The 23,945-nt window shown below is 48.6% G+C and overlaps 1 protein-coding gene across 3 annotated transcripts in view; it reads left to right on the top strand.

Annotated features, from left to right (window-relative positions):
* The window catches only part of TANC2 (tetratricopeptide repeat, ankyrin repeat and coiled-coil containing 2), a 230,747-nt gene that overhangs the window by 143,767 nt on the left and 63,035 nt on the right, over nucleotides 1–23,945 (top strand). For all 3 annotated transcript variants that reach the window (XM_054396496.1, XM_054396495.1, XM_054396494.1), the window contains 3 exons: nucleotides 7,932–8,057; nucleotides 14,802–15,083; nucleotides 17,174–17,307. In XM_054396496.1, the coding sequence (XP_054252471.1) occupies nucleotides 7,932–8,057; nucleotides 14,802–15,083; nucleotides 17,174–17,307 (542 nt within the window). The remainder of the gene's footprint in view (nucleotides 1–7,931; nucleotides 8,058–14,801; nucleotides 15,084–17,173; nucleotides 17,308–23,945) is intronic.

Genomic DNA, 23,945 nt, shown 5'->3' with positions numbered 1-23,945 from the left:
GTCCCTGCCCATGGCAGGGAGGTTGGAGCAGATGGTCTCTGAGGTCCCTTCCAACCTTAAGCCATTCTATGATTTCAGAGGATTCTTTGCAAGTAAAATCAAGTGTCTGATCTCTGAAGATCTTGAGAACTTTGGAGTTAAGAGAGCTGTGATCCTTTCTATCCCCAGCTAAGTTGCCATGGCTCCCATCCCCCCTGGTGCACCTCAGCACACGCCTGTGCAGGAGCTGCTTTGCCTCTCACAGCAGCTGGGATTTGATGACTGAATGTTTTTTATTCCTTTTTAATTTGGGCATAACATCAATATTTTCTCCATTGAATTTCATGTCTGCTGCTTGAAAGATTCCTAAATGACTCTGTGACATATCCTACTGATGTCTTTTAACGTCCCCCTGAAGTTGGTAACAGCAGGACAAAAACAAAACATAGGATTAAAGGCAGGAGAGCTTTACTGCAAAGCTGCTTGCCTGGAATTACTCGTTTTTGCTTTGCTGCCTCACTATTGTTTTCTTGCTGGGTACATTCTGTGGGGTTAGACATTCAGTTGATGTGGTCCATATGTCTCTGTGTGGGCACCTGGAGAAGGAGAGTCTTTGTCTTTCTGTAGAGGCCCTACAGGACTTTCCCATGGACTAGGGCACGAGTGTTGCTCCACAATGTCCAGGCTGCAGAGAGCTGGGATGTTGTCTGTTAACACAGCATCTCTTGGCAGCTCTGGCTGCATTGCATAACTAGATTAGGTTTGCTTTTTAATCCCACTTTGGACAGTCACTGGCCTAAAATGATACAGAAATGAGATTTAGTAGATGCTGAAGTGTGGGCACTCAGCACAGAGCTACAGCAACATGTGCTACCTACTTGTGTCTGCAAGAGCTGGGATCACAGAATGCATCAGGTTGGAAGGAACCCCAGAAGGTCATCTTGTCCAAGCCCCTGCAGTAAGCAGAGACATCTCCAACTAGATCAGGTTGCTCAGGGCCACATTTAGTTTGACCTTGAACGTCTCTGGGGATAGGGCCTCCACCACCTGTTTCCAGTTCCTCATTGTAGAGAACTTGTTCCTAATGTCCAACCTAAATCTGCCCTGCTCCAGTTTCAAACCATTGCTCCTTGTCCTGTCTCTGCAAGCCCTTCTAAATAGTCCCTCTCCAGCTTCCTCACAGCCCCCTTTCAGATACTGAAATACTGCTCTAAGGTCTCCCCAGAGCCTTCTCTTCTCCAGGCTGAACAGCCCCAACTCTCTCAGCCTGTCCTCATAGGAAAGGAGCTCCAGCCCTCTGATTATCTTCATGGCCTCCTTTAGACCCTCTCCAGCAGGTAAATGTCCTACCTGTGTTGAGGACTCCAGAGCCTGACATAATACTCCAGGTGAGGTCTCACCAGAGCACTTCCACTTAGGAGCATCCCAGGGTTATAAAGTAATATATTGAATGATTTGCACACAGGGAAGTGATTGGGTTTTCTGTTAACCCCAACTTAGAGCTCAAGTCCCTTTTCCTCTTTTCCTTTTGTTTAGCCAATGCTATATTATATTGCATTAGCTTAATGTATCTGTGGGGGGAAAGCCACAAAAAGGCAAATTAAAAGTTTTCTTTGTTCTAATTAAGGAAATTCCCTTCCTACATAGTCAAGATAAGGAGTGCTGGGAGGTGTGCTGGTTTGGGGTTTTTTTATTTCCTTTGCTGTACAAAGAAACCTTCCTTCATTTTTCCAGTGTTAATAGCAATTTCTCTTGCTGTGTGTATTCAGAAAGCACAATCCAGTAATCACCAGTTTGAACCAGAACCTCAAATCTCAAAGTTTTAAAAATAAAAAACAAAAAATGGCAAGGAACAAAGAAGTGGAGTCAGGGTAATAAGTGTCTGTGTTAAGAGTGATGATGTGGGGGGGGAAAAGAAAAAAATCTCTGTTTAGGTGGTGAGGCACTGGAACAGGTTGCCTAGAGAAGTTGTGGAGGCTCCCAGCCTGGAGGTGTTCAAAGTCAGATTGGAAGGGGTGTTGAGCAGCCTGCTCTAGTAGGAGGTGTCCCTGCCCATGGCTGGGGGGATAGAACTAGGTGTGCAAGCACAATGTGCACGTGCAGCCCACAAGGGTCCTGGGCTGCATGAAAAGCAGTGTGAGGAGGATGAAGGAGGTGATTGTGTCCTACTCTGCTCTGGTGAGACCCCACCTGGAGCACTGCATCCAGTTCTGGTGCCACCAGCACTAGAAGGGCATGGAACTGCTGGGCTGGGTCCAGAGGAGGCCACAAAGATGATCAGAGGGCTGGAGCTCCTCTTCTATATGGACAGGCTGAGAGAGCTGGGGCTGTTCAGCCTGGAGAAGAGAAGGCTCTGGGGAGACTTTAGAGCAGTACCTGAAGGGGGCTACAAGAAAGCCAGGGAGGGACTTTGACAAAGGCTGGGGGTGACAGGATGAGGGGCAATGGCTTTGAGCTGGAAGAGGGGAGATTGAGACTGGAGATGAGGAAGAAGTTCTTGAGAGTCTGGGTGGTGAGACACTGGCACAGGTTGCCCAGGGAGGTTGTGGCTGCCTCCTCCCTGGAGGAGGTCTTGAGCAACCTGGGCTGGTGGGAGGTGTCCCTGCCCATGGTGGGGGGTTGGAACTGGATGATCTTTAAGGTCCCTTCCAACTCAAACCATTCTGTGATTCTTTGACCATTTCTTGATAACTTAGGCATCCAGCCCAAAATGAAGTAATTAAATCTGCTGCATATTTATTAACACAAGTGTAAGGAATCTGAATTTGGGGTGCAGGGAGAATACCTTGTAATAACTCAATCTGCTCATGGCAGGTTGAATGCAGTGCCTCAGATGAGAGCAGAGACAGCCCTTATCCCCATCTCCCCCAGAAGACCCAGTGTGCAAAGTCCACCCCCTCCCCAGGCTGCCAAATACTAATTTCAAGTCAGGTTGGTTTGTGTTTGTTGTTCAAATAGCTCATTGAAACTGAGCTTCCCTTCCACTGTTTGTTTGCCATTTCCTTGAGAGAATTGCATCTGCCCTATGCAAATATTATTTTTGAGGAGCTCAGATTTCCTCCCTTGTGTTTCATCTGCAGTCACTGTGTCTTATTCCACAGGATAAGGTTCAGAATTGAGGGGAAGCTTTAAACAGTTTAATATTACATTTCCAAGATAAATTGATCTTGCATAATTTTTCAAGTACTGAAGCACAGTGTCAGGGAAAAAATTTCTTTTGGTTCCTCTGGCCTTAGATCTCTTTAATTATTCTTCCATTCTAAGTCAGGAAGATAAATCCCAGTTCATCAGCCTGAGAAATGGCAGGGTGGTTGTGCTGGCAAGTGCAAAAATAACCCAGGGCAAAATGTGAAACGGATCTGGCAGCTCCTGCAGCCTGCAGTTCATTGTAACTGAGTGTCTTTGACTGCAGCCATAGATGATGATGAAGGTAGGAGGAGAGCCTGGCTTTGGGCTGCTGTGGAATAACTCCTCACTTCATGTAGGACCAGCAAGATCTCAGGGCACTGACTGTTGGTGCTCCTCTGGCAGCACACAGTGCACCACAGCAACACACAGGATCACAGATTGGGTTTGGTTGGAAAAGACCTTTCACATCATCAAGTCCAACCATTGCCCCAGCCCTGCCAGGTCACCACTAAACCATGGCCCTCAGCACCACATCTACACAGCTTTTCAATCCCTCCAGGGATGGTGACTCCACCACCTCTCCAGGCAGCCTGATCCAATCCCTGACCACTCTTCCAGGAAAGAAATTTTTCCTAGTATCCAACCTAAACCTCCCCTGGTACCGACTTGAGGCTGTTTCCTCTTGTTCTATCACTTGTTCCTTGGGAGAGCAGAATTTCTTGTTCCTCAGAAATCATGGAAGTTCCAACACTGCTAACCCTCCTTGTAGCTGCTAGCTGGTGTGGACACGGTCCAGAGACTACTTTCTAAGGATGTCTCCAAAGTCCAACTCTGTTTAAACAGCTGTGGTGACCTCTTGCCCATCATTTGGGCTCCAGAAGTCTTGGCTTGAGATTGAAAACCTGGCCCTGCATCATAAGTAGGAAATCCTGCAGCTTGGAAGTAGGCAGTGAGGAGGAGAAGGTAGGAATGATGTGTGTAAGGCACTCAGCTCCTTATCTCTAACTGTGGCTTTATGTAAGAGAGAGAATATTCCAGGATTCCATTCATCTGAAGCAATCCTAAAAGCTGCCTTTGAGGACTTAAGGGAGATAAAAAACAGCAAGAAAAAAAGATGCCAAGAACAAAAAGGCCTTAAAAGCAGATTTCTTGGGGGGAAAAATACATAGAATTTGGTGATACTGTAAAGTGAAGAACATCCATGGGCTGCTTTTTCAGCCTTGTCAAAGGGTCAGGGCTGGGCTGGCCACCAGATGAGTGACAGCTGCTTCCCAAAGGGAAGAAAAAGGCATTAAGGGAATGATGGGTTGAAAAAGAAAACTAAACCAGCTTTAATGAAAATGATGACAACAAAATTAAATACAGGCAAATCTTGACAGGATCTTGACAGGCTTCAGAAGTGGGCCAGTGCCAGCTGCAGAAGGTTCAACAAGTCAAAGTGCAAGGTCCTGCAGCTGGATCAGGCCAATCCCAGGCACAAATCCCAGGCTGGGTGCAGAGTGGGTTGAGAGCAGCCCTGAAGAAAGAGACTTGGGGGTGCTGGGTGCTGAGCAGCTCCCCAGGAGCCAGCTGTGCCCTCCTGCAGGCCAGCAGGCAGCTGTGTGCTGGGCTGCAGCCAGAGGAGTGTGGGCAGCAGGGCAGGAGAGGGGATTCTGCCCCTGGGCTCTGCTCTGCTGAGACCTCACCTCCAATCCTGCCTCCAGCCTAGTGTCCCCAGCAGAAGGAGGACCAAAAGTTGTTGGAGTGAGTCCAGGTGAGGCCACAAGGATGATCCAAAGTGTGGAACACCTCTGCTATGAGCACAGGTTGAGGGAGCTGGGGGTGTTCAGCCTGGAGAGGGGAAGACATTCCCTCTCTGAACTCTCCCAAGATCAGCTAGGGCTGTTTCAGGTGTGAATTTCCAGCATATCCTAAACACAGTAGCCAGTGCTGGGCAATCCTGGCTGTCTGCTTTTTAGCAACTAAAGTGAAACAGGATTTTTTTTCTTATCAAGAAAGGATTATCTATTAAAATCCTTCTTTTCATGAGAAAGTCAGCAGCCACATGTCTGACTGCATCACATAGGACACTGGCATGGATGGTGGCACAATGCTCCATCCCTGGAACCATTCCAGCTCAGGTTGTTTGAGGCACTCAGCAACCTGCTCTGGTTGCAGATGTCCCTGTTGACTGCAGGGGGTTTGGACTGGATGAGCTTAAAGAGGTCTCTTCCACGAGTCTGTGATGCTATGATGATCTGTGAAGGCTGGGAAGGACTGACCTGCCAGAGCTGGTACCAGGCTCCTCGGCCTGCCTGTGTGTTGTACCCCTGAACTAGATACTTCCAGGAGATCCTGGAGGAACATCTGCCCCTTCTACTACAGAGCCTCTGGCTCAGTTACACTGCAAAAAGTGGGCAGAAATTGCAGAGATTTTTTGTGCAAAAGGCACATTTCACTGGCCTGTGCCAGCACAGTGCCAGTCAAGCTGGGCTGCTGAGCTGCTGAACCTGGCTGCAGTGGCTTTAGTGCTCACAGACAATAATTTGCTTCCACACTACAGCCACATCTTTCTAATTGCAGCATTTCAGCTCTCATCTCCTTCACAGTGAACATCTAATCAACTTTACAAGAGTAGAGGAGCATGAAGGACTTCTAAAAACAGACCTTGATGGGTTTATCTCCTCTTTTTTTTTGTCTCACTTTTGTTCTTTACCTTTGTTTCTCTCTTTTTCATTAAATTCATAGCAACAGTTCAGGCAATTTGAAGATCAGCATTAAAAGTTGCTGCCCAATTTGAGCCCCTTCTCCTCACCCCTTGGTAGAGTCTTTGAATCTTGCTTAGTTTCTGACTGCAACAAGGTCTTATAAAGATTTTTTTTTTATTTTCCCGTGGTCATTAAGCATTGGATTTAAAATTTGCTTCTCTTAGTTTGAAGTGTTCTGCCTTTCACTTTGGTTGAATTGTTACATCATGTGGTGAGTGGCAAGGAGGAGGAGGGATTCAAAGTCCAGTGCTGTGAGCTGCTCTGGAGAGCTGGATCAAAATATTTACCCATTGCACTGCAATAAATTAATGTCAGGCTTCACAGGCAGGCTTTGAAGAAATCATTTAATGAATTAGTTCAATTTACAGTAATGATCTTGTTATGGTAATTGACCAAAAACTGAAGGGAAAATAATAATAAAAAAAAAAAAGCAGTAACAGATCCAGAATACTGAGCAACCCAGTGCTGAGCAGAGTGATGTCCTTGGGTAAATGGTCAATGGGAGGTTTGGAAGTGGTTAGCAGAACAGGGACAGAGCTGGTGGTCGTGGGCTGCATCAAAAGCAGTGTGGCCAGCAGATCAAAAGAGGTGATTCTGTCACTCTAATCTGCTCTAGTGAGACCTCACCTGAAGTACTGTGTCCAGCTCTGGGATCCTCAACACAAGAACATGGACCTGCTGGAGAGGGTCCAGAGGAGGGCCACAAAAATGATCAGAGGGCTGGAGAACCTCTGCTATGAAGACAGGCTGAGAGAGTTGGAATTGTTTAGCCTGGAGAAGAGAAGGCTCCAGGGAGGCCTTAGAGCAGCCTTCCAATACCTGAACAGGGCTACAGGAGAGCTGGAGAGGAACTGTTTCCCAGGGCATGTAGCACCAGGACAAGGAGCAATGGCTTGAAACTAGAGCAGGGGAGATTTAGATTGGACATTAGGGAGAACTTCGTCATGAGTGTGGTGGAGCACTGGAACAGGTTGCCTTGGGAGGTGAATATCTCCATCCCTGGAGGTGAGGCTTGATGGGGCAACCCAATCTAGTTGAGGATGTCCCTGCTCACTGCATTGGGGGTTGGACAAGATGACCTCCAGAGATCCCTTCCAACCCAAATGCAGAAAGGATTCTTGGGCACTGCATCAGGCTGCCCAGGAGGTGGTGGAGTCACCATCCCTGGAGGGATTTAGAAGAGACCTTGGTGTGGTGCTGAGGGACATGGTCTAGTGGCAGCAGGTTAGCAGCAGTGGTGGCATTGTGAGCTCTAGGCATGTAGTTGGACTTGATGATCTCAAAGGTCTCTTCCAGCCTCCACAGTTCTATGTTTAACTGCCTGCAGAAGCAGTCAGGTCACTGGGAGGTGTTGGGGGGATGATCCATGTGCTTCAGTGGAAGAGTGGAATGAAAAATAACTTGTGCTGTATTATATCTGCCAGTCATTAAGAGAGATAAAGTTTCTGGCTACAGTTTCTGCTCTAGCCATGATTTTTCTTGTACTGATGGCACTTTCAGCACAGACCAATAAATTATTCCTGTTTAATCTAGCGTTGTAAAGAAAACTAAATTCTCCCACGAGTAAGTGACGTTGGAACAGTGAAATTCTCTTCTTCAGTTCCCATAGCTTTTTCCTCATTTAGTGGTATATTTTTTGCTGGTCTTTTCAAAGATTAATTTTCCTGCCTCTAATTCTGGCTCTTAAATTACTGAAGAGGAGGTTTTAGGGTTCAGTGTCAAATGCACTATTGAGTTGTCTTCTGTGTAGCAGGAAATGTCAGCTGGCTCTCTTTGGGGAAGTTCTGTGAATAGGAGAGCTTAGATCATCTATAAGTGACTCCATGTCTCCATTTTTCATGTGCCTTTTTCGTTTGTGAGTATCAAGAGGAGACCAAACCAGAGCAAACAGTGATGGACACCAGATAGTTACCAAAACACTTCTTTATTCCTAGGGCGGGGAAATCAGCCTCGGGTCACCGTCGCTGTGCTGACCCAAGGGAGTCACAGCTCTGTGTAATGTTGTTTAAAACCCAAACAATGCAAAGAGCAGGGCGGAAGGCAGATGTGATGCAGTTGTTTGCTTTCTCATGGCAGCCACCAGCTCAGCCCACCTGGAAGATCTGGCATACCTGGACGAGCAGAGGCACACTCCCCTGCGCACCTCGCTCCGCATGCCGCGGCAGAGCATGGCCGGCGCCCGCACGCAGCAGGACCTGCGAGGTAGGAGCGGGCTGGGGGCGGGGGGCTCCTGTTCCAGAGGGCTCTGCAGGCTGGGAGCTTCTCCTGCAGCTCCCTTGTCCACAGCCACATGAAAATGCTGGAGCAGAACTCTGTTGCTTACAGGTATCCGGCACTGCCTCTCCATGAGAGGGATGGAACACCTCTGCTGTGGGGACAGGCTGGGAGAGTTGGGGCTGTTCAGCCTGGAGAAGAGAAGGCTCCACAGGGAGGCCTTAGAGCAGCCTCTCAGTACCTGAAGAAGGTCAACAATAAAGCTGGGGAGGGACTTTTTACAGGGCCTGTAGTGATAGGACAAGGGGCAACGGCTTTAAGCTTGAGAAGGGGAGATTTAGACTGGAGATTAGGAAGAAATTCTTTCCAATGAGGGTGGGGAGACACTGGAACAGGTTGCGAAGGAAGTTGTGGATACCCCTTCCTTAGAGGTGTTCAAGGCCAGGTTGGATGAAGCCTTGAGCAACCTGGGCTGGTGGGAGGTGTCTCTGCCCATGGCAGGGGGTTGGAACTAGGTGATCTTTAATGTCCCTTCCAACCCAAACCATTCTATGAATCTAAGATCCTTCTGTCCTCAGGTAAGGAGGTGGCAGGTTAGGTTTTCACCCAGCACCATGACCAACAGGTTGGGGTTTCTACCCAAGGCATGAGCCCTTGGCTGGAAGAGAAAAGTGGTTTTGTGCTGCTTTGGGTCAGGGTCTGTAATGAAATGATCCTGGCTGGGGAGGCAGCTAGGAAAATGTATTAGGAGGCAGCAAGTGAAGAAAGCAAAGTTTGACAGACACCATTTCCATATGTTCAGAGGGAGCAGCTTGCCAAGGCTTCGTAATTTGCAGTGATTGCATCCAAAACATTCAACTTTATTGTAGGAACAGAATCAAGTTGTTTTCCAGACACACTTCTCAAACCCATGTAGCACTACAGATTTTCTTTCTTCTTCTTGTTCTTTTTGTTGTTTGGCTGGTTGAGTGGTTTTCTTCCCCCTCTTGTTTGTGAAGGCTGCATGAGAAGAGTGTGGTGCTGAGATTTTGGGGGTTTTCCTTCTGAGCCTGGATGAAGTGCTGGGCTGTTCCTAGAGAGGGAGAAGAGAGGGATGAGAAGGAACCAAGCCACCACAACTGGGAAATATTTTCATTTCATTCAATGTGTGAGGGGAGATTTTTCAGCCCCTAAGATACCACAGGTTCCAGATATTCCTGTGGAATTGTGTAGATCTGGGCTGTTACCATCAGCAGCTCTTTGTTCCACATGGAAATCCTAACCTTGGGTTTAACTTCAGTGTCTCTAGTTTTGGCACTAGGCTGAAATAGTGAAGCAATTCCTGGCCCTGTATTAGGGGGACATGTTTCAACCCACTGATTTATTCCCAGTGCTCAGGAATCCCAGTTCAGAGAAACTAAATGGGAGCCCTTTCCCTGCTTGGTTTTAAATCAGTGATTTTAACCATGGGAGCAGTGGAGTGATCCCAGTGGTTGAGAGCATGACCCCTGTTGGTACCAGCAGCAGGGGTTTGATGGGATGGTGAACACCAGTTTAGCTTTTGCTATTTTCAGCCATGGGGATTTGAAGCCCTTCACAGTGCTGCTGGAATCCACAGTACAAGATGATGGCTGTGATGTACCATGGAGCAGCAGCCAGAAGGCAACCAAGTAATCTGGTACTAGAGGAGCCTGGCTGTTGCCATCATGATTTCTTCTCTCCAGACGCTCAGTGTTGATGCAGGGTGTGAAGGCAGGACAAGAGGAAACAATCTCAGGGGAGGTTTAGTTTGGACATGAGGAACAATTTCTTCCCCTTGAGGGCTGTCAAGCCCTGGAACAGACTGCCCAGGGCAGTGGTGGAGTCCCCATGCCTGGAGGGGTTTCAAAGTCATGGAGATGTGGTGCTGAGGGCCATGGTTTAGTGGTGACCTGGCAGTGCTGGGTTGGACTGGATCGTGGAAGGCTTTTCAACCAAAAGGATTCTGTGATTCTAAGAACTGTGGGGTTCAGCTGGGGTTTGGAGAGGAGGAGAGGATGACTCAGACTCCACCATACTATAAGTAGTATGGCAGTGGCATGTTTACCTTAAACTGTCTTTTATGGTTTTGAACTAAAAGAGGGGGAGATTCAGACTGAAGAGAAGGGAGAAATTCTTTACTCTGAGGGTGGTGAGGCTCTGGTCCAGGTTGCCCAGAGAGGTGGGAGATGCCCCATCCCTGGAACCATTCCAGATCAGGTTGGTTGGGGCTCTGAGCAAGCTGCTTCTAGTTGCCTGAAGCTGAGGGAGAGCAGGGTTAGACTGGATCTTAGGAAGAAGTTCTTCAGTACAAGAGTGGTGAGACTATGGAATAGGCTGCCCAGGGAGGTTGTGGATGCCTCCTCCCAGGGGGTGTTCAAAGCCAGGTTGGATGAGGCCTTGAGCAACAAAATCTAGTTGGGAGATGTCCCTGCCCATGGCAGGGCAGTTGGAGGAGATGACCTCTGAGCTCCCTCCCAAGCTGAGCCATTCTGTGACATTTTCCCTCACTCACATCACCTAAACACAACACAAGCAAACCTGCAGCTCATCGAGCACAAATCTGAGCTCGGTGTTTTCCAAATGGAGTCTTTTGCTTTTAGAGGGCTTTTATTTCATTTTCTCTCTCTCTTACCAGTGGCATAATGCAAACAAAGCACTCCCCTCCTGAAGTGCACTGCTGGAACACTTCGTCTGCAGCAGTCAGAGCACTCCAGCCTGGGTCTCTCAGCCGTGTCTGTGTGCGATCACTCGTGCAGAGGGACATCCTCTGGTGGGGAGCCCATGGGCCAGCCTGGTGCTGCCTCAGCTCAGAGCTGTGATGGGGACATGCAGCCCTGGGGTCCTTCAGCCTCAGTGGCTGCAGCAGCTCTGCTGCCTCCTCCCTCCCACCACCAGAGATGTTGCTTCTCCAGCATCTTCCTGTGTGTCACGTCCCGCTGCACTCGCATGACAGAGCCCAGCAAGGGGAATCAAAGGAGCTGCTTGTGAGATTTAAAAGCAGCTCCACCCCAGGAGGAATTTAAAGCACATTCATCATTTTCAAGTGGGAATAAAAGCGCAGCTCCTGTCTGCAGCATTTTCTGGATCAGTTAAAATCAGGAAATTCAAAGTACCTGACGTTTTAAAATCCAAGCTGTTTTCCTTTGGCGTAACACTGGATCCCAGCCCCTTTATCAGCTCTGCTCTCATGGAGCAGCTCCCTGGTCAGGTCTGTGAGGGATTTCAAGGTGATTTGAGCTGTGGGCTTCTGTTCAGCAGTTCCCTGGGGAGGTTCCCAGTATAGTGGTGGAGTTGAGGCACAGGGAAAGGGCAACGCTGATGGCAGAGCCTGGGAGGCAAGAGAAGCAACATTCTGCAGCTGGACTGTTGAAGGGGAGGTTGTCTGGGGACACTGGGAATGAGCAGGCACCAGGGAGGTTTGTAGCTTCCAGAGGGATGCATTACCCAGGGAGTGGGGCTCATCCCGAAGCACAGAGCTTGGCACAGCATGCTGCTCTCTGCACACCATGGGTCTATGGTCACAGTAAGCTCTCCAGGGTGGTAGCACAGCTGTAAGATCTTCCTGTGCAGATAAAGCATCTCTTGTCTTTTGGTAAACTCTCTTCAGTGAGTTTAGTCCAAAGTTTGATGCAGTAGCACTGTCTGTACCCCAAGGGCCTTCAGGCCAGCCCAGGAGGTCTGTGTGGGGGCTGAACCACCACCCACATGTCCACAGCAAAGGAGGAAGAAAGGACAGACGTCAGCAGCTGCAGGATGATGTTTGTGCTTTACAAGTGTCTGTGGGACTGTAAAACTTGAGAGGAACCAAGCAGGCTCTGCTGGAAGCAGCTGATGTAAATGATGGGAGTGTGCTGGTGCCAAGAGACAACAGTCAGCAAAACCAGAGTTCTTTACTGAAACCCTTCTGCAGCCCTGCTCAGGGAGCCCCTCCCCTGCAGCCTCCTGGGGTTTCTTTTAAAATCACAGAATCACTCAGGTTGGAAAAGACCTCTAAGATCATGAAGGCCAACCATCAACCTGACACCCTCCTGCCCACTAAACCATGTCCCCAGGTGCCATGTCTGCATCAGTTTTGTGAACACCTCCAGGGATGGGGACTCCACCACCTCCCTGGGCAGCCTGTTCCAGTGCCTGACCACTCTTGCAGGAAAGAAGTTGTTCCTAATATCCAACCTAAACCTCCCCTGGTGCTGCCTGAGGCTGTTTCCTCTCCTCCTATCATAGAATCATAGAATGGTAGGGGTTGGAAGGGACTTGCAGAGATCAAGTCCAACCCCCCTACAAATCAGGTCTGCTTAGGACAGGTCACACAGAAATGTGTCCAGGTGGCTTTTGAGGATCTCCAGAGAAGGAGACTCCACAATCTCTCTGCTCCAGGGCTCCAGGACCCTCACAGTAAAAAGTTTTTTTTTTTTCTCACATTGAGTTGGAATTTCCTGTGATTGAGTTTGTGTCCACTGCCCCTTGTTCTGTCACTGAAAAGAGCCTGGCTCCATCCTCCTGACAGCCACCCTTCAGATATTTGTAGAGATTGATAAGGTCCTCTCTCAGCCTTCTCTTCTCCAGACTAAATAGCCCAAAGTCAGCCCTTCCTCGTGAGAGGGATGCTCCAGTCTCTTCATCATCCTCATTATCTATCACTGGTTACTTGGGAGAAGAGACTGACCCCCACCTGACTCCAGCCTCCTTTCAGGGAGTTGTAGAGAGCCAGAAGTCTGAAGGAGTCTGAGTGCCTTCCTTTGCAGCAGGCCATATGATCTCAAAACTAATTGAATTTAGCTTCTGCGATCCCCAGCTCACCTCCTGCACAGCTTCAGTATGTGCTGAGTGTCAGACCCAACATGTGGAAGGTGTTTCCAGAGCTGCCATCCCAGGCCCAGGTCTGAAATCACATCCCATGGATGTCGTAGCTCCATCCACACCACCTAGTCCTGCCTTGGAGGAACTCTCTTCTAAGCTGTGAAGGCTGCAGCTCGAGCACACGGTGTGACTAACCTCCCCCTGAGTGGGCATCACCTGCTGTCTTCATGGCCACCTCCTGAAGAGTTCTAATGAGGAAACCATTTTGGTGGTCAAGTGGGAGGATCCAGCAACTGTCACTGCCAGCACAAAGTGCTTCCATCACCTTTGAGCACATTTTTTTTTAGGCTTATGTGTGTCATCTCTCAATTGCACAGCTCCCAGGCAGAACACACCATATGAGTTGCTCTTTCTAAGAGCATCTTTGTACCAGATCTGGGCATGCTTGTTACTCTTTTTGAGGTGTGCTTTCCCTAGATAGCTTGTGCCAAGGGGAAAGAGTGGCAGATACCTTCTCCTTCTACCCCCCCCCCCCCCCCCCCCCAGGTGTTCCTTAAAAGGTTTCAAGGCTGGTTTGGGTTTCATTATGCCTTTTGTTATAATCTAATGAGTCAAAAAATGGGGTAAGCACCATCATCAGTGTCACAGGGGTTGGTCCAACCCCCTGCCAAAGCAGGATCACCAGGGCAGGCCACATAGGAACACGATCAGGTTGGTTTCACAGCCTCCCTGGGCAGCCTGCTCCAGGGCTCCAGCACCCTCACAGTTTTTCCTCATGTTGAGGTGGAACCTCCTGGGTTCCAGCTTATATCCATTATTCCTTGTCCTATTACCAGGTGCCACCAAACAGAGCCTGGCCCCTTCCTCTTGACACCCACCCCTCAGATATTTATAGACATTGATCAGATCCCCTCTCAGCCTTCCCTTCTCCAGACTAAACAGCCCCAGGGCTCTCAGGCTTTCTTTGTAAGAGATGTTTCAGTCCCTTCACCATCCTCATAGCCTCTGTTGGACTTTCTCCAGCAGGTCTCTGTCTCTCTTGAACTGGAGAGCCTCAAACTGGACACAGTATTGCAGAAGTGGTCTCAGCAGGGCAGAGTAGAGGGGGAGGAGAACCTGCCTAGCCCTGCTGAACACACTTTAGTAATGCACCCCTGGATACCATTGACTCTTGGCCACAGAAGCACATTGCTGCCCCATGGATAACTTTACTCTCTACTAAAACTCCAAGGTCTTTCTCTTAGACCTGCTTTCCAGTAGGACAGCCCCTAGTCTGTACTGGTGCCTGGTCCTTGTGTTTTTAGGTGTTAACAGTGCTCCAGCATATGTGGTCTGCTTGGTGGGGTATTTTTTATACTCCTTGTTAGCTTTACATTTCCTTCTGAAAAGAGAAAATTTAATGTGTGGTTTAATTACCATGCAGGAAGATCTTGCCAGCAGTCTGGGTTCAGTTCTGTACTTCAGAAGAGTCAAGATGACTTTGCTTAGATTGATTTAACCACTCCTAAATGCTCAGGTTTTTGATGTGCTCAATTTCCAAACTCTATTTTTGGAACCCAGGAGGTTCCACCTCAGTGTGAGGAGAAACTTGCTCTAAGGGTGTGGAGCCCTGGAGCAGGCTGCCCAGAGAGGTTGTGGAGTCTCCTTCTCTGGAGGCTTTCCAGACCTGCCTGTGTGACCTGCCCTAGGTGATCCAAGTGATGAGGCACTTAGTGCCATGGTCTGGTTGATTGCTTAGGGCTGGGTGATAGGTTGGACTGGATGATCTTGGAGGTCTCTTCCAACCTGGTTGATTCTATGATTCTATGCTCAGGCAGGGGGTTGGCCTGGCTGATCTCCAGAGGTCCCTTCCAACCCCTACCGTTCTCTGATCCTGTGCCTTTCAGCGCGGCATTGACGCTGAAGCTCTTCCCCTGTGTGTCTCCTCTGCAGTACGCTTCGCCCCTTACCGACCTCCTGACATCTCCCTGAAGCCTCTGCTCTTCGAGGTGCCCAGCATCACCACCGAGTCTGTCTTCGTGGGCAGGGACTGGGTGTTCCACGAGATAGATGCCCAGCTGCAGAGTTCCAACACCAGCATCAACCGCGGCGTGGTGATCGTCGGCAACATCGGCTTCGGGAAGACTGCCATCATCTCCAGGCTGGTGGCACTCAGCTGCCATGGCACACGGATGAGACAGATTGCTTCTGATAGCCCACATGCCTCCCCAAAACGTGAGTACAGCAGAGAGAGGGCTGCAAAAACCAGCAGCCTTTTCCAGCAGCTTTTCTGATGGTTTTGCCCAGAAAGATCCTGTTCTACTTTGGGCTCAAGAGATCAGCTTAGTCTTTGCTGGCAAGCAAAGGAAGGACCTGCCAGCAGTATTTATGCTGCCCGTGTTCCAAATCTACTTTTAGAAGAGTCAGAATAGTCTGTCCTTGATTTCTCTGATTTAAAACCATCAGACTTTTTCTGACTGGGAACACTTCAGATTTAATTGCTGATACCCTGGTCACAAATCCATACCAGTGCAATCCCCTCCCATGTGGTTTGTTTAGCTGAGGGGATTCTGTCCCTCTGCTCTGCTCTGCTGACACCCCACCTGCAGTGCTGGGGCCAACTCTGGAGTCCTCAGCACAACAGAGACACAAATCTATAGGAGTGGGGCCAGAGGAGGCCACAGCAATAATGGGAGGGCTGGAAGCTCTCTGCTGTGAGATCAGGCTAAGACAGTTGTGCTTGTTCAGCCTGGAGAAGAGAAGGCTCCAGGGAGACCTCCTGGTGGCCTTTTCAGTGCTTAAAGGGGCTGATCAGAAAGCTGGGGACAGACTTTGGAGCAGGGCCTGTTGTGACAGGACAAGGGGTGATGGTTTGAAACTGAAAGAGAGAGATTTGTGTCTACAAAGAAGACATTTTTGTCACTGAGGGTGGTGAGAGCCTGGCCCAGGTTGCCCAGAGAGGTGGGAGCTGCCCCATCCCAGGAACCACTGCAGGTGAGGTTGTCTGGGGCTCTGAGCAACCTGCTCTAGTTGCAGATGTCCCTGCTGACTGCAGGGGGGTGGACTGGCTGACCTTGAAAGGTCCCTTCCTACTCAAACCATTCTGTGCAATGCTTAGGGTGGATCACAAGCCCACACAAGCTCAGCACCCAGGATTGTTCCACCTCTTGTGGTCCCATCCAGTTCTCATCACTCTGCTGACACGTTTGCAGGCAGGGATGACAGCGCTTTAAAATCATTCAGCTCTCAGTAAGTGAATTAGACAGGACTAAAAATACTGCCTTAGCTACCTTAAAGGTATCTTTGAGGATCTAGGTCACTGGATCTCAGTGAAGCTGTGGTTAAATCTGTTTATTGGAATGCAGTACCCTCAGCTGTGGTGACATACCTGAAATGTCACAGAGTGCTGGCATGTGGAGTAAATGAACAATGCACAGTGAAAGGCAGGGCTTGTTTCTTTAACTGCAGCTCTGCAGTGCACCAACTCTGTGTCTCCCCAGTCTGCTTGGAGGGGTTGTGGAGATGAAAGAGATTGCTGTGCTTAACTGTTGCTGGGCTAAGAGCTTGGATATTGCAAAGGAGAAGGTGTCCTGCATTTTCCATACCCAGAGCATCCTTGGTCATGCCTAAGGTGCTGTTGTTTAGTTCTCATTTAGCTGGGCCATGAAGTTGAAAGCTGAATGACTCCTGGGTCAGTTACTGAGGTGGAAACTCTCAGATCAATCACCTAATTTGATTTCATTTCCTAAAGGGATCACAAGGCCTAGTGTAGTTAGAGAATTATTCCATGAGTTTCTTTGATTTACTTTTTTTTACACATGCTGAAATAAATTGATCTGTTCTGTTCACTAAAGTCTCTGTTTAATAATAATGCAAGTCAGGTGACCTGACTGTGCCACAGCAGTTGTGCCACCAGTGTGAGTAAAGTGGCCTGAACACAGCCTCAGACTCTTCCTGTCTCAGAAAAATCATACAGGTGAAGGTGGTGATGCCTGCTCAGAATCAGAATGTGCCTCGCTGCTGACACATCCAGGGTTTAATTATGCAGGCAGGAGCTGTCCTCCTTTGCTGTTTGCCATTAAATGGGTCATTGTTTGCATTATGATTCCAAGTCAAGCTTAAGGATGTGCTGCTTCCAGAAGAAGTTCCTGGGGAGCCTCTTGCTTGGCTGGGCAGTGTCACTGTCTGGAATCCTAAGCAGAGTGGGTTTGGAAAGCGTTTGAAGTGCCGTGCGTGACCTGCTGGAAAGCAGCTGCCTGCTCTGCGATAACAACATTGGGTCAGGGTTGTGCTGCAGCAACTCATAACTCCTTTCCTTGGGACAGATGTGGATGCAAACCGAGAGCTGCCCTTAACCCAGCCACCTTCTGCTCACTCCTCCATCACCAGCGGGAGCTGCCCAGGGACTCCGGAAATGCGCCGGCGGCAGGAGGAGGCCATGCGGAGACTCGCCTCACAGGTAGGCAAACGGTTGGCTCTGGGGGTGGCTTCTGGTCCTTGGGAAACATCCACTGCAGGGGCACCTGCTGGAAGGCCTCCTGCCTTCCATCACTTGCTGGGCTGGAGAATGTGTTCAGATGCTTGCTTCAAGAGAAGAACTTCTGGAGCAAGTTTTATTATCCTAGAAAAGTGACTTCTGTAAAGTAAAATTCCCACTGCATCCCATACACTCCCCTTCTGCTCTCAGAGTTTATTCCACTTTTTCCTTAAAAATCACAGTGTCACAGGATGGTAGGGGTTGGAAGGGACCTCTGGAGGTCGTTGAGTCCAATCCCTCTGCCACAGCAGGATCACCTAAAGCAGATCACACAGGAACACATCCAGGTGTGCCTTGGAAGTCTCCAGAGATGGAGACTCCATCACCTCTCTGGGTAGCCTCTTCCAGTACAGAAGTTCCTTCTCGTGTTTAGATAGAACTTCCTATGTTCAAGTTTGTGCCCATTACCTCTCATCCTGTCCCTGGGCACCACTGAGAAGAGTCTGGCCCCATTTTCCAGACAGCCACCCCTTAGATATTTGTAAGCATTAATAAGATCCCCCCTCAGCCTCCTCTTCTCCAGGCTACCCAGCCCCAGCTCTCTCAGCCTCTCCTCATATGTTAGATGTTCCAGTCCCCCCCAGTCATCTCAGTGGCCCTGTGCTGGACTCTCTCCAGTAGTTCTTTGTCCTTCCTGAGCCCAGAACTGGCCACAGTGCTCCAGGTGAGGCCTCACCAGTGCAGAGGGGAGGGAGAATCTCCCTTGACCTAGTGGCTGTGCTCCTCTTCATGCCAGAATGTTAGGATGTGGCATAGTTACCAAAAGAATTGTAATTTTTCCTCAATAGTGAAAGCAAAAAGTGCTTGACCTGAGTTTTATTGTGAGAAGAGCAGGTGTTGTGTGGTGGCTACAGGCATGGACCATGTCACTGCTCTGTGTCTGCTGAGGTAGTGTTTGGAAAGGTCTACAAAAGTGATCATAGCCCTTTAAGTGAGACATAAATCTGCTCTTATGGCAAGAGCTGAGAGTCTGTAACACTGTCACTTACTGTAGGTGAGATTTACAGCTTGTGTTTTATTGTATTCCTGAGCTTTAGCCCTGCTTTTGTGGTGGTGGGAAGAAGCTTTGAAGTCTGTGGAGCTTGCTCCTCCTACACCTCCTGAGAGGATGTCAGCACTTGGTGCCTTCCTGCCACCTGCTCCTGCTTTGCAGAGGAAAATGTCAGGCAAAGTCTTTGTTCTGAGTTATTGCTGGGATGTGTTCTGCTTGGCTTTTTCTGCCAGATACTATCCTGTCCTTTCTGCTGCACCCAGCTGGCAAAGCAGGGAGTGTAAATAAATATTAAGAGCTGATGTTCTCCTCTACCACGTGGAGTTCTTGAAAGGAACGTGACAGCCAGGGCTGCAATGTTCAGGGCATGTTGATCATCATATTCCTGGCAACTCTTAGCCATTGCAGAATGACTGAAGGGTCAGTGAAGTTTGCTGTCTTTGCTTAAAATACCTTGGCTAGGATCCTAGAATTGTTTTGCTTGGAAAAGCCTTTGAAGATCATCGAGTCCATCTGTCAACCCAGCACCACCATGGCCACTAAGCCCTGTCCCCAAGTGCCATGGCCACACATTTCTTAAATACCTCCAGGGATGGGGACTCCACCACCTCCCTGGGCAGCCTATTGCAATCCCTGACCACTCTTGCAGCAAAGCAATTGCTCCTCATGTCCAACCTAAATCTCCCCTGGCACAATTTCAGGCTATTTCCTGTCTTTCTATCACCTGATACTTGGGAGAAGAGACTAACCCCCACCTCACTCCAGGCTCTTTGCAGGGAGCTGTAGAGAGCAATGAGGTCTCTCCTCAGCCTTTTCTTCTCCAGACTAAACCCCAATTGCTTCTGCTGCTCCTCACCAGATGTGTTCTCTAGACCCTTCACCAGCTTTGCTGCCGTTCTCTGGTCACACTTCAGTCCCTCAATGTCCTTCTTGGAGTGAGGGCCCCAAGTCTGAGCCCAGTTTTCAAGATGCAGCCTCACCAGTGCCCAGCACAGGGGCATTATCTCAACTTTCTTGTCCTGAGCACTTCAGTGATCCTGTGACTGAGAAATGGAATTAGCTTTAGGTTTGGTTTTCTCCAGAAGCAGGTAAGGGACATGGCTCTTTCAAACAGTGCATCACACCCACTGCACAGCTCAGGCACTGAAGCTTTTTTACATCTCTAATCACTGGAAAAGAAGAGCAAGAAATAATCTTTATAGCCAAAATTAAAGCAAAAACAGGTTAGCCCTTGGCTGCAGTCTCTTTCAGAAAGGTTTTATAGCCCTGCTCATCCCCTAGCCAGAATTTTTTTGTGCAAAGCCAATCTTGTGTTTTGCTGTCTGAACAACGTTTCAGAAGATGTGCTGCTGCCTCTCATGCCAGCAGCAGGATTACAGACTTGGAGCATGTTTGTTCATCTCCCAGCAAATCTCCACTACTACAAATGTGGGCAGATTCCAGAAATAGCCCTCACTGGCTTCCAAACATCAGGCCTTCCTGAAAAGATCAATGCCAAGGCTGATGAGCTGACCTTAGAGTACTTGGAATGGCTTCTCCTAGGCGAGTAGCTGACACAGCATGTGGAACTTCTGAAGAGCTTCGGAGTGTTTAGCAAACAGTTCCTGGGATGAGTCAGAGCAACACCAGCAGGGCTTGATTCAGCATTTGGAGACCTTGGGTCTATTCCCAGTGTTGCTGTTAGCCCTGCTGGGATCCTTGGAGACCAGCATCTCATCTGCCTGCCTATTAAAAGAAAAGTGATCTCTGCAGCTAATGGTCCTTTGCTACCTGAACTAGGGGTGCCTGGGTTTTGTCAGGTCAGAAGAGCAGTTGTCTTGTACATAGTGCTGCAGCATGTGCCTGGGTGATGACATAAAGCCCCTCCTTAAATCCTGATCCAGGGCTTTATATCACAGAATCACAGCATCATTTTGCTTGGAAAAGACCTTTAAGCTCACCAGGTCCAACCAATATCTATGTTTACCAAGTCTGGTGCTAAGCCATGCCCCTCAGCACCACATCTCTGTGCCTTTTCAACACCTCCAGGGATGGGGATTGAGCCACTACCCTGAGCAACCTGTTCCAGTGTTTGAGAACCCTTTCAGTGAAGAAGTTTCTTCCAATGTCCAACCTAAACCTCCACTGGTGCAACTTGAAGCCATTTCCTCTCATTCTGTCGCTTGTTACTAGGGAGAAGAGACCAACACCAACCTGGCTCCAACCTCCTTTCAGGCAGTTGTAAAGAGGCCTTCCCTGAGCCTCCTTTTCCTACCACAAAGGGAAATTTTCCTCAAAGTATCAGAGTTTTGTGGGGTGTAGCTCCATGTTCCTCCTGATAATTCTTTATCATAAACAATTCTGATTTTTATTGCATCAGAGCCTTCTCTGGAGCCGCAGTGCTGCACGCTACAAACGGTACATTTGATGGATTGTCAAGCCTCAGTCAGGATGGGAAATAAAGGCAAATAAAATGGTTGAGCATGTTTGTCAAGTTGATAGCTGGAAGTGGTGTGCTTAGTGCACTCTTAGTAACCTCCTGAGCAGCACAACTCAGCGTCGCTGCTGATGAATGCTTGCTGTCAGCAGCAGATAAATTGATTTGCTTCGAAAGAGCCACGCCGTGTGATGTCCTCCTGGATAAAACAAACACTGCCTGGTCCACCCCAGCTGTGGGGTTTGAAGTCTGTGAGTGACAGTGGGAGAAAAAGGATTACTGACCTGGCAACAGAATGGAAAATCCATTAAAATAACAGTGCTGAGCCCTTTGTTCTGTGGGCAGTCGCCTCGTTCAGATGCTCCGTCGCAGGCATCTGGCTGGCCTTGGAGACAGAGGAGAATTTATTGTTCATAAGAGGCTTTGAAGATGCTGAACTCCTAAACAGAGCAAATCCACTGAATGACTTGAGAGAAAAGAGTGAAAATAATGGGTTAAAGGAAGTTAAAAGTGCCTAATCTGAATGTTTGGTGCCACATTCTCCAACAAAGAATCAGAATTGTTTTAGTTGGAAAAGACCTCTAAAATCATTGAGTCCAACCATCAACTCAACACCACCATGGACAATTAAACCTTGTCCCCAGGTGCCATGGCCACATGTTTTTAACACCTGCAGGGTTGGTGACTCCACCACTGCCCTGGAAAGCCTGGTCTAATGCCTGACCACTCTTATAGTGAAGAAGTTTCTTCTAGTATCCAACCTAAAACTTCCCTGGAGCAACATGAGGCTGTTTCCTCTTGTCCTGTCACCTGTCCTCCCTACTTGGGAGAAGGAAGGAATGCCCACCTTACTCCAGACTCTTTTCAGGGAGTTGTAGAGAGTCAGGTCTTCCATCTTCCCTCAGCCTCCTCCAGAATAAACAACCCCAGTTTCCTCAGCTGCTCTTCACCAGACCTGTTCTTCAGACCCCTCGCCAGCTTTGTTGCCCTTCTCTGGACAGGCATGAGCACCTCAGTTTCCTTCTTGGAGTGATAGGACCAAAACTGGACAGACTATTTGAGGTGCAGCCAAGAGCATGCATTCTTGGAGATAGTTTAGGAAAACACTTCATGTAGATAAGCTAAAGGCTCTCCAAAGTCTCAAGAAGAGAAGAAGGGGAATAAAAAGTGGAATAAAAAGGAGAGAAGAATAAAAAGGAGAGAAGAGCAGCACATTCCTGTATTGAAGGCTCAGGAATTAAACCCCAAATGCTGATGGCCTATTTATAACAGGTTTTGCTCAACTGGCTGAAGCATAAAGAAGCCAAGGAGGTGAAGGAAAGGGTGGCCTGTAGGTTAGTCTGGTTGGAAAAGCATTTCTTGGACATGTGTTTCATGGCTGCATTAAAACTTAGATCCAGAATTGAGGTAGGGAAGAAAGTGTTGACAGTGATGGACAACCACAGTCATCAAGAATATTTTAGGAGATACATGAAACATGTGTGAGGAGCCAGATAAAGCTGTGTGCAGATGTTCTACCTCTGCTTGGCACTGAGCAGAGCAGGATGTTCTCAGGTTGGGCTGGAGAAGTGCAGATCATTATCAAAGCAGGTTAATAATACAGGAACAGGCTGAAGCAGTGATTGGTGCCAGCTCCAGAATGCTGTGGGAAGCAGCCATCCTTCTCACCCACTCCCTTCCTTCTGAAAATGTCATTTAGCCCAAAACTCAGAAGTGGCAAGCTCAGGATGACAGCAATGAAAGGTGAACATTTGCTTTTTCCTCCTCTGGATTATTCAGGGTTGTACTTTTCTGCCTTTAATTCGTGCAGTTAAGTTCTTGGGGGGAAGGGTTGCTTTTAGCTCTTGTTGTCAGAGATGAGCAAATCATTAATTTTAGGAAGAAATAACCACAGAGTGCCTGTGAGGAGCTCCACTCAGCCTTGCCATGTTGGAACACAACAAAGTGTGTTGTATTAAGGGGGAGTTTGAAGTTGTCCATGATTTCCAGAGCAGTGTTCATCAGCGAACTAATGGAGGAGAAAAATGCTTAGAATGAGGCACTTTAGAATGCCAACATTAGGTGTGATCTGGGGCCTCAAAAACTGTGCCAGGCAAACTGTATCCAACTGGTTTAGGACTTGTCTAAGGTTATTCTCAGAAGGAGAAAACCATCAAAATCAGAGCAAATTCCCATTCCTCCCAGACCCTGGTGGGCAGCTGTTGAGGTTTCTCATCTCTCAGTCCCTCTTGAGTATTTTGCCCTACAAGTACTGATCCCAATAGGAAGGGCTGGATACAGCCCAGGGTTTCACAGAATACAGAATTGTCAGGGTTGGAAGGGACCCCAAGGATCATCCAGTTCCAACCCCCCTGCCATGGGCAGGAACACTTCCCACTATATCAGGTTGCTCAGAGCCACATCCAGCCTGGCCTTAAAAACCTCCAGGGATGAGGCTTCCACCACCTCCCTGGGCAACCTGTGCCAGTGTCTCACTACCCTCATGGTGAAGAACTTCTTCCTGACATCTAATCTAAATCTCCCCTCCTCTAGCTTGGATCCATTCCCCCCAGTCCTATCACTACCTGAAAGGAGAGAAGCAGCTTCAAATTGAGATTGTTCTGTTAGTTTGGTCATTTCTCTTCCTAAGAGCCCATCTTAGATTGTGGAAGTGGGAAGCAACATGATGCCTCTTTAAGAGATGAGTGGAGAAAGCAGTGGAAGTACCACAATGCCTGTGGAGAATTTCCCTGGAGCATCGCCCCAGGCTGCTCTGCTTGTCCTGTTCCACCTCCTCCTGACCATGTTGCATGGGCCAAAGGAGAATAATTTTAAAAGGAAAAGTTCAAAGCCTTACTGTCACACCAGGGTCGTGTTCAAGGTTGTGGCTGGGTTTGTGTTGAGGGATGTTTCTTAGGTGGGGATAAAGACATGTGCCAGGAAGCTCGAGGCATTGGGAGGTGAAGGCAGGGAACAGGGAAGCTGTTCAGTGTGTGGCAGTGTTAGTGGCTCCTTAGCAAAGAGGTCTGAGAATCAATTTCCTGACTCAAAAGGTAACATTAATCCTCTTGCTGGGAACTGAGCTGGCACAGTTCTCCTTTTTTCCCTTCCACTCACAGGCTTCTGCTTCTGTGGAGGAGCTGAGGCGCTGGCTGCAGGTGAACTTCCCACCAG

Source organism: Indicator indicator, chromosome 37 (assembly GCF_027791375.1).
Source record: "Indicator indicator isolate 239-I01 chromosome 37, UM_Iind_1.1, whole genome shotgun sequence".
In the NCBI taxonomy this organism is placed as follows: Eukaryota; Metazoa; Chordata; class Aves; order Piciformes; family Indicatoridae; genus Indicator; species Indicator indicator.
Note: the sequence above shows the minus strand (reverse complement) of the source record. Positions and strands in the feature narration are given on the sequence as shown.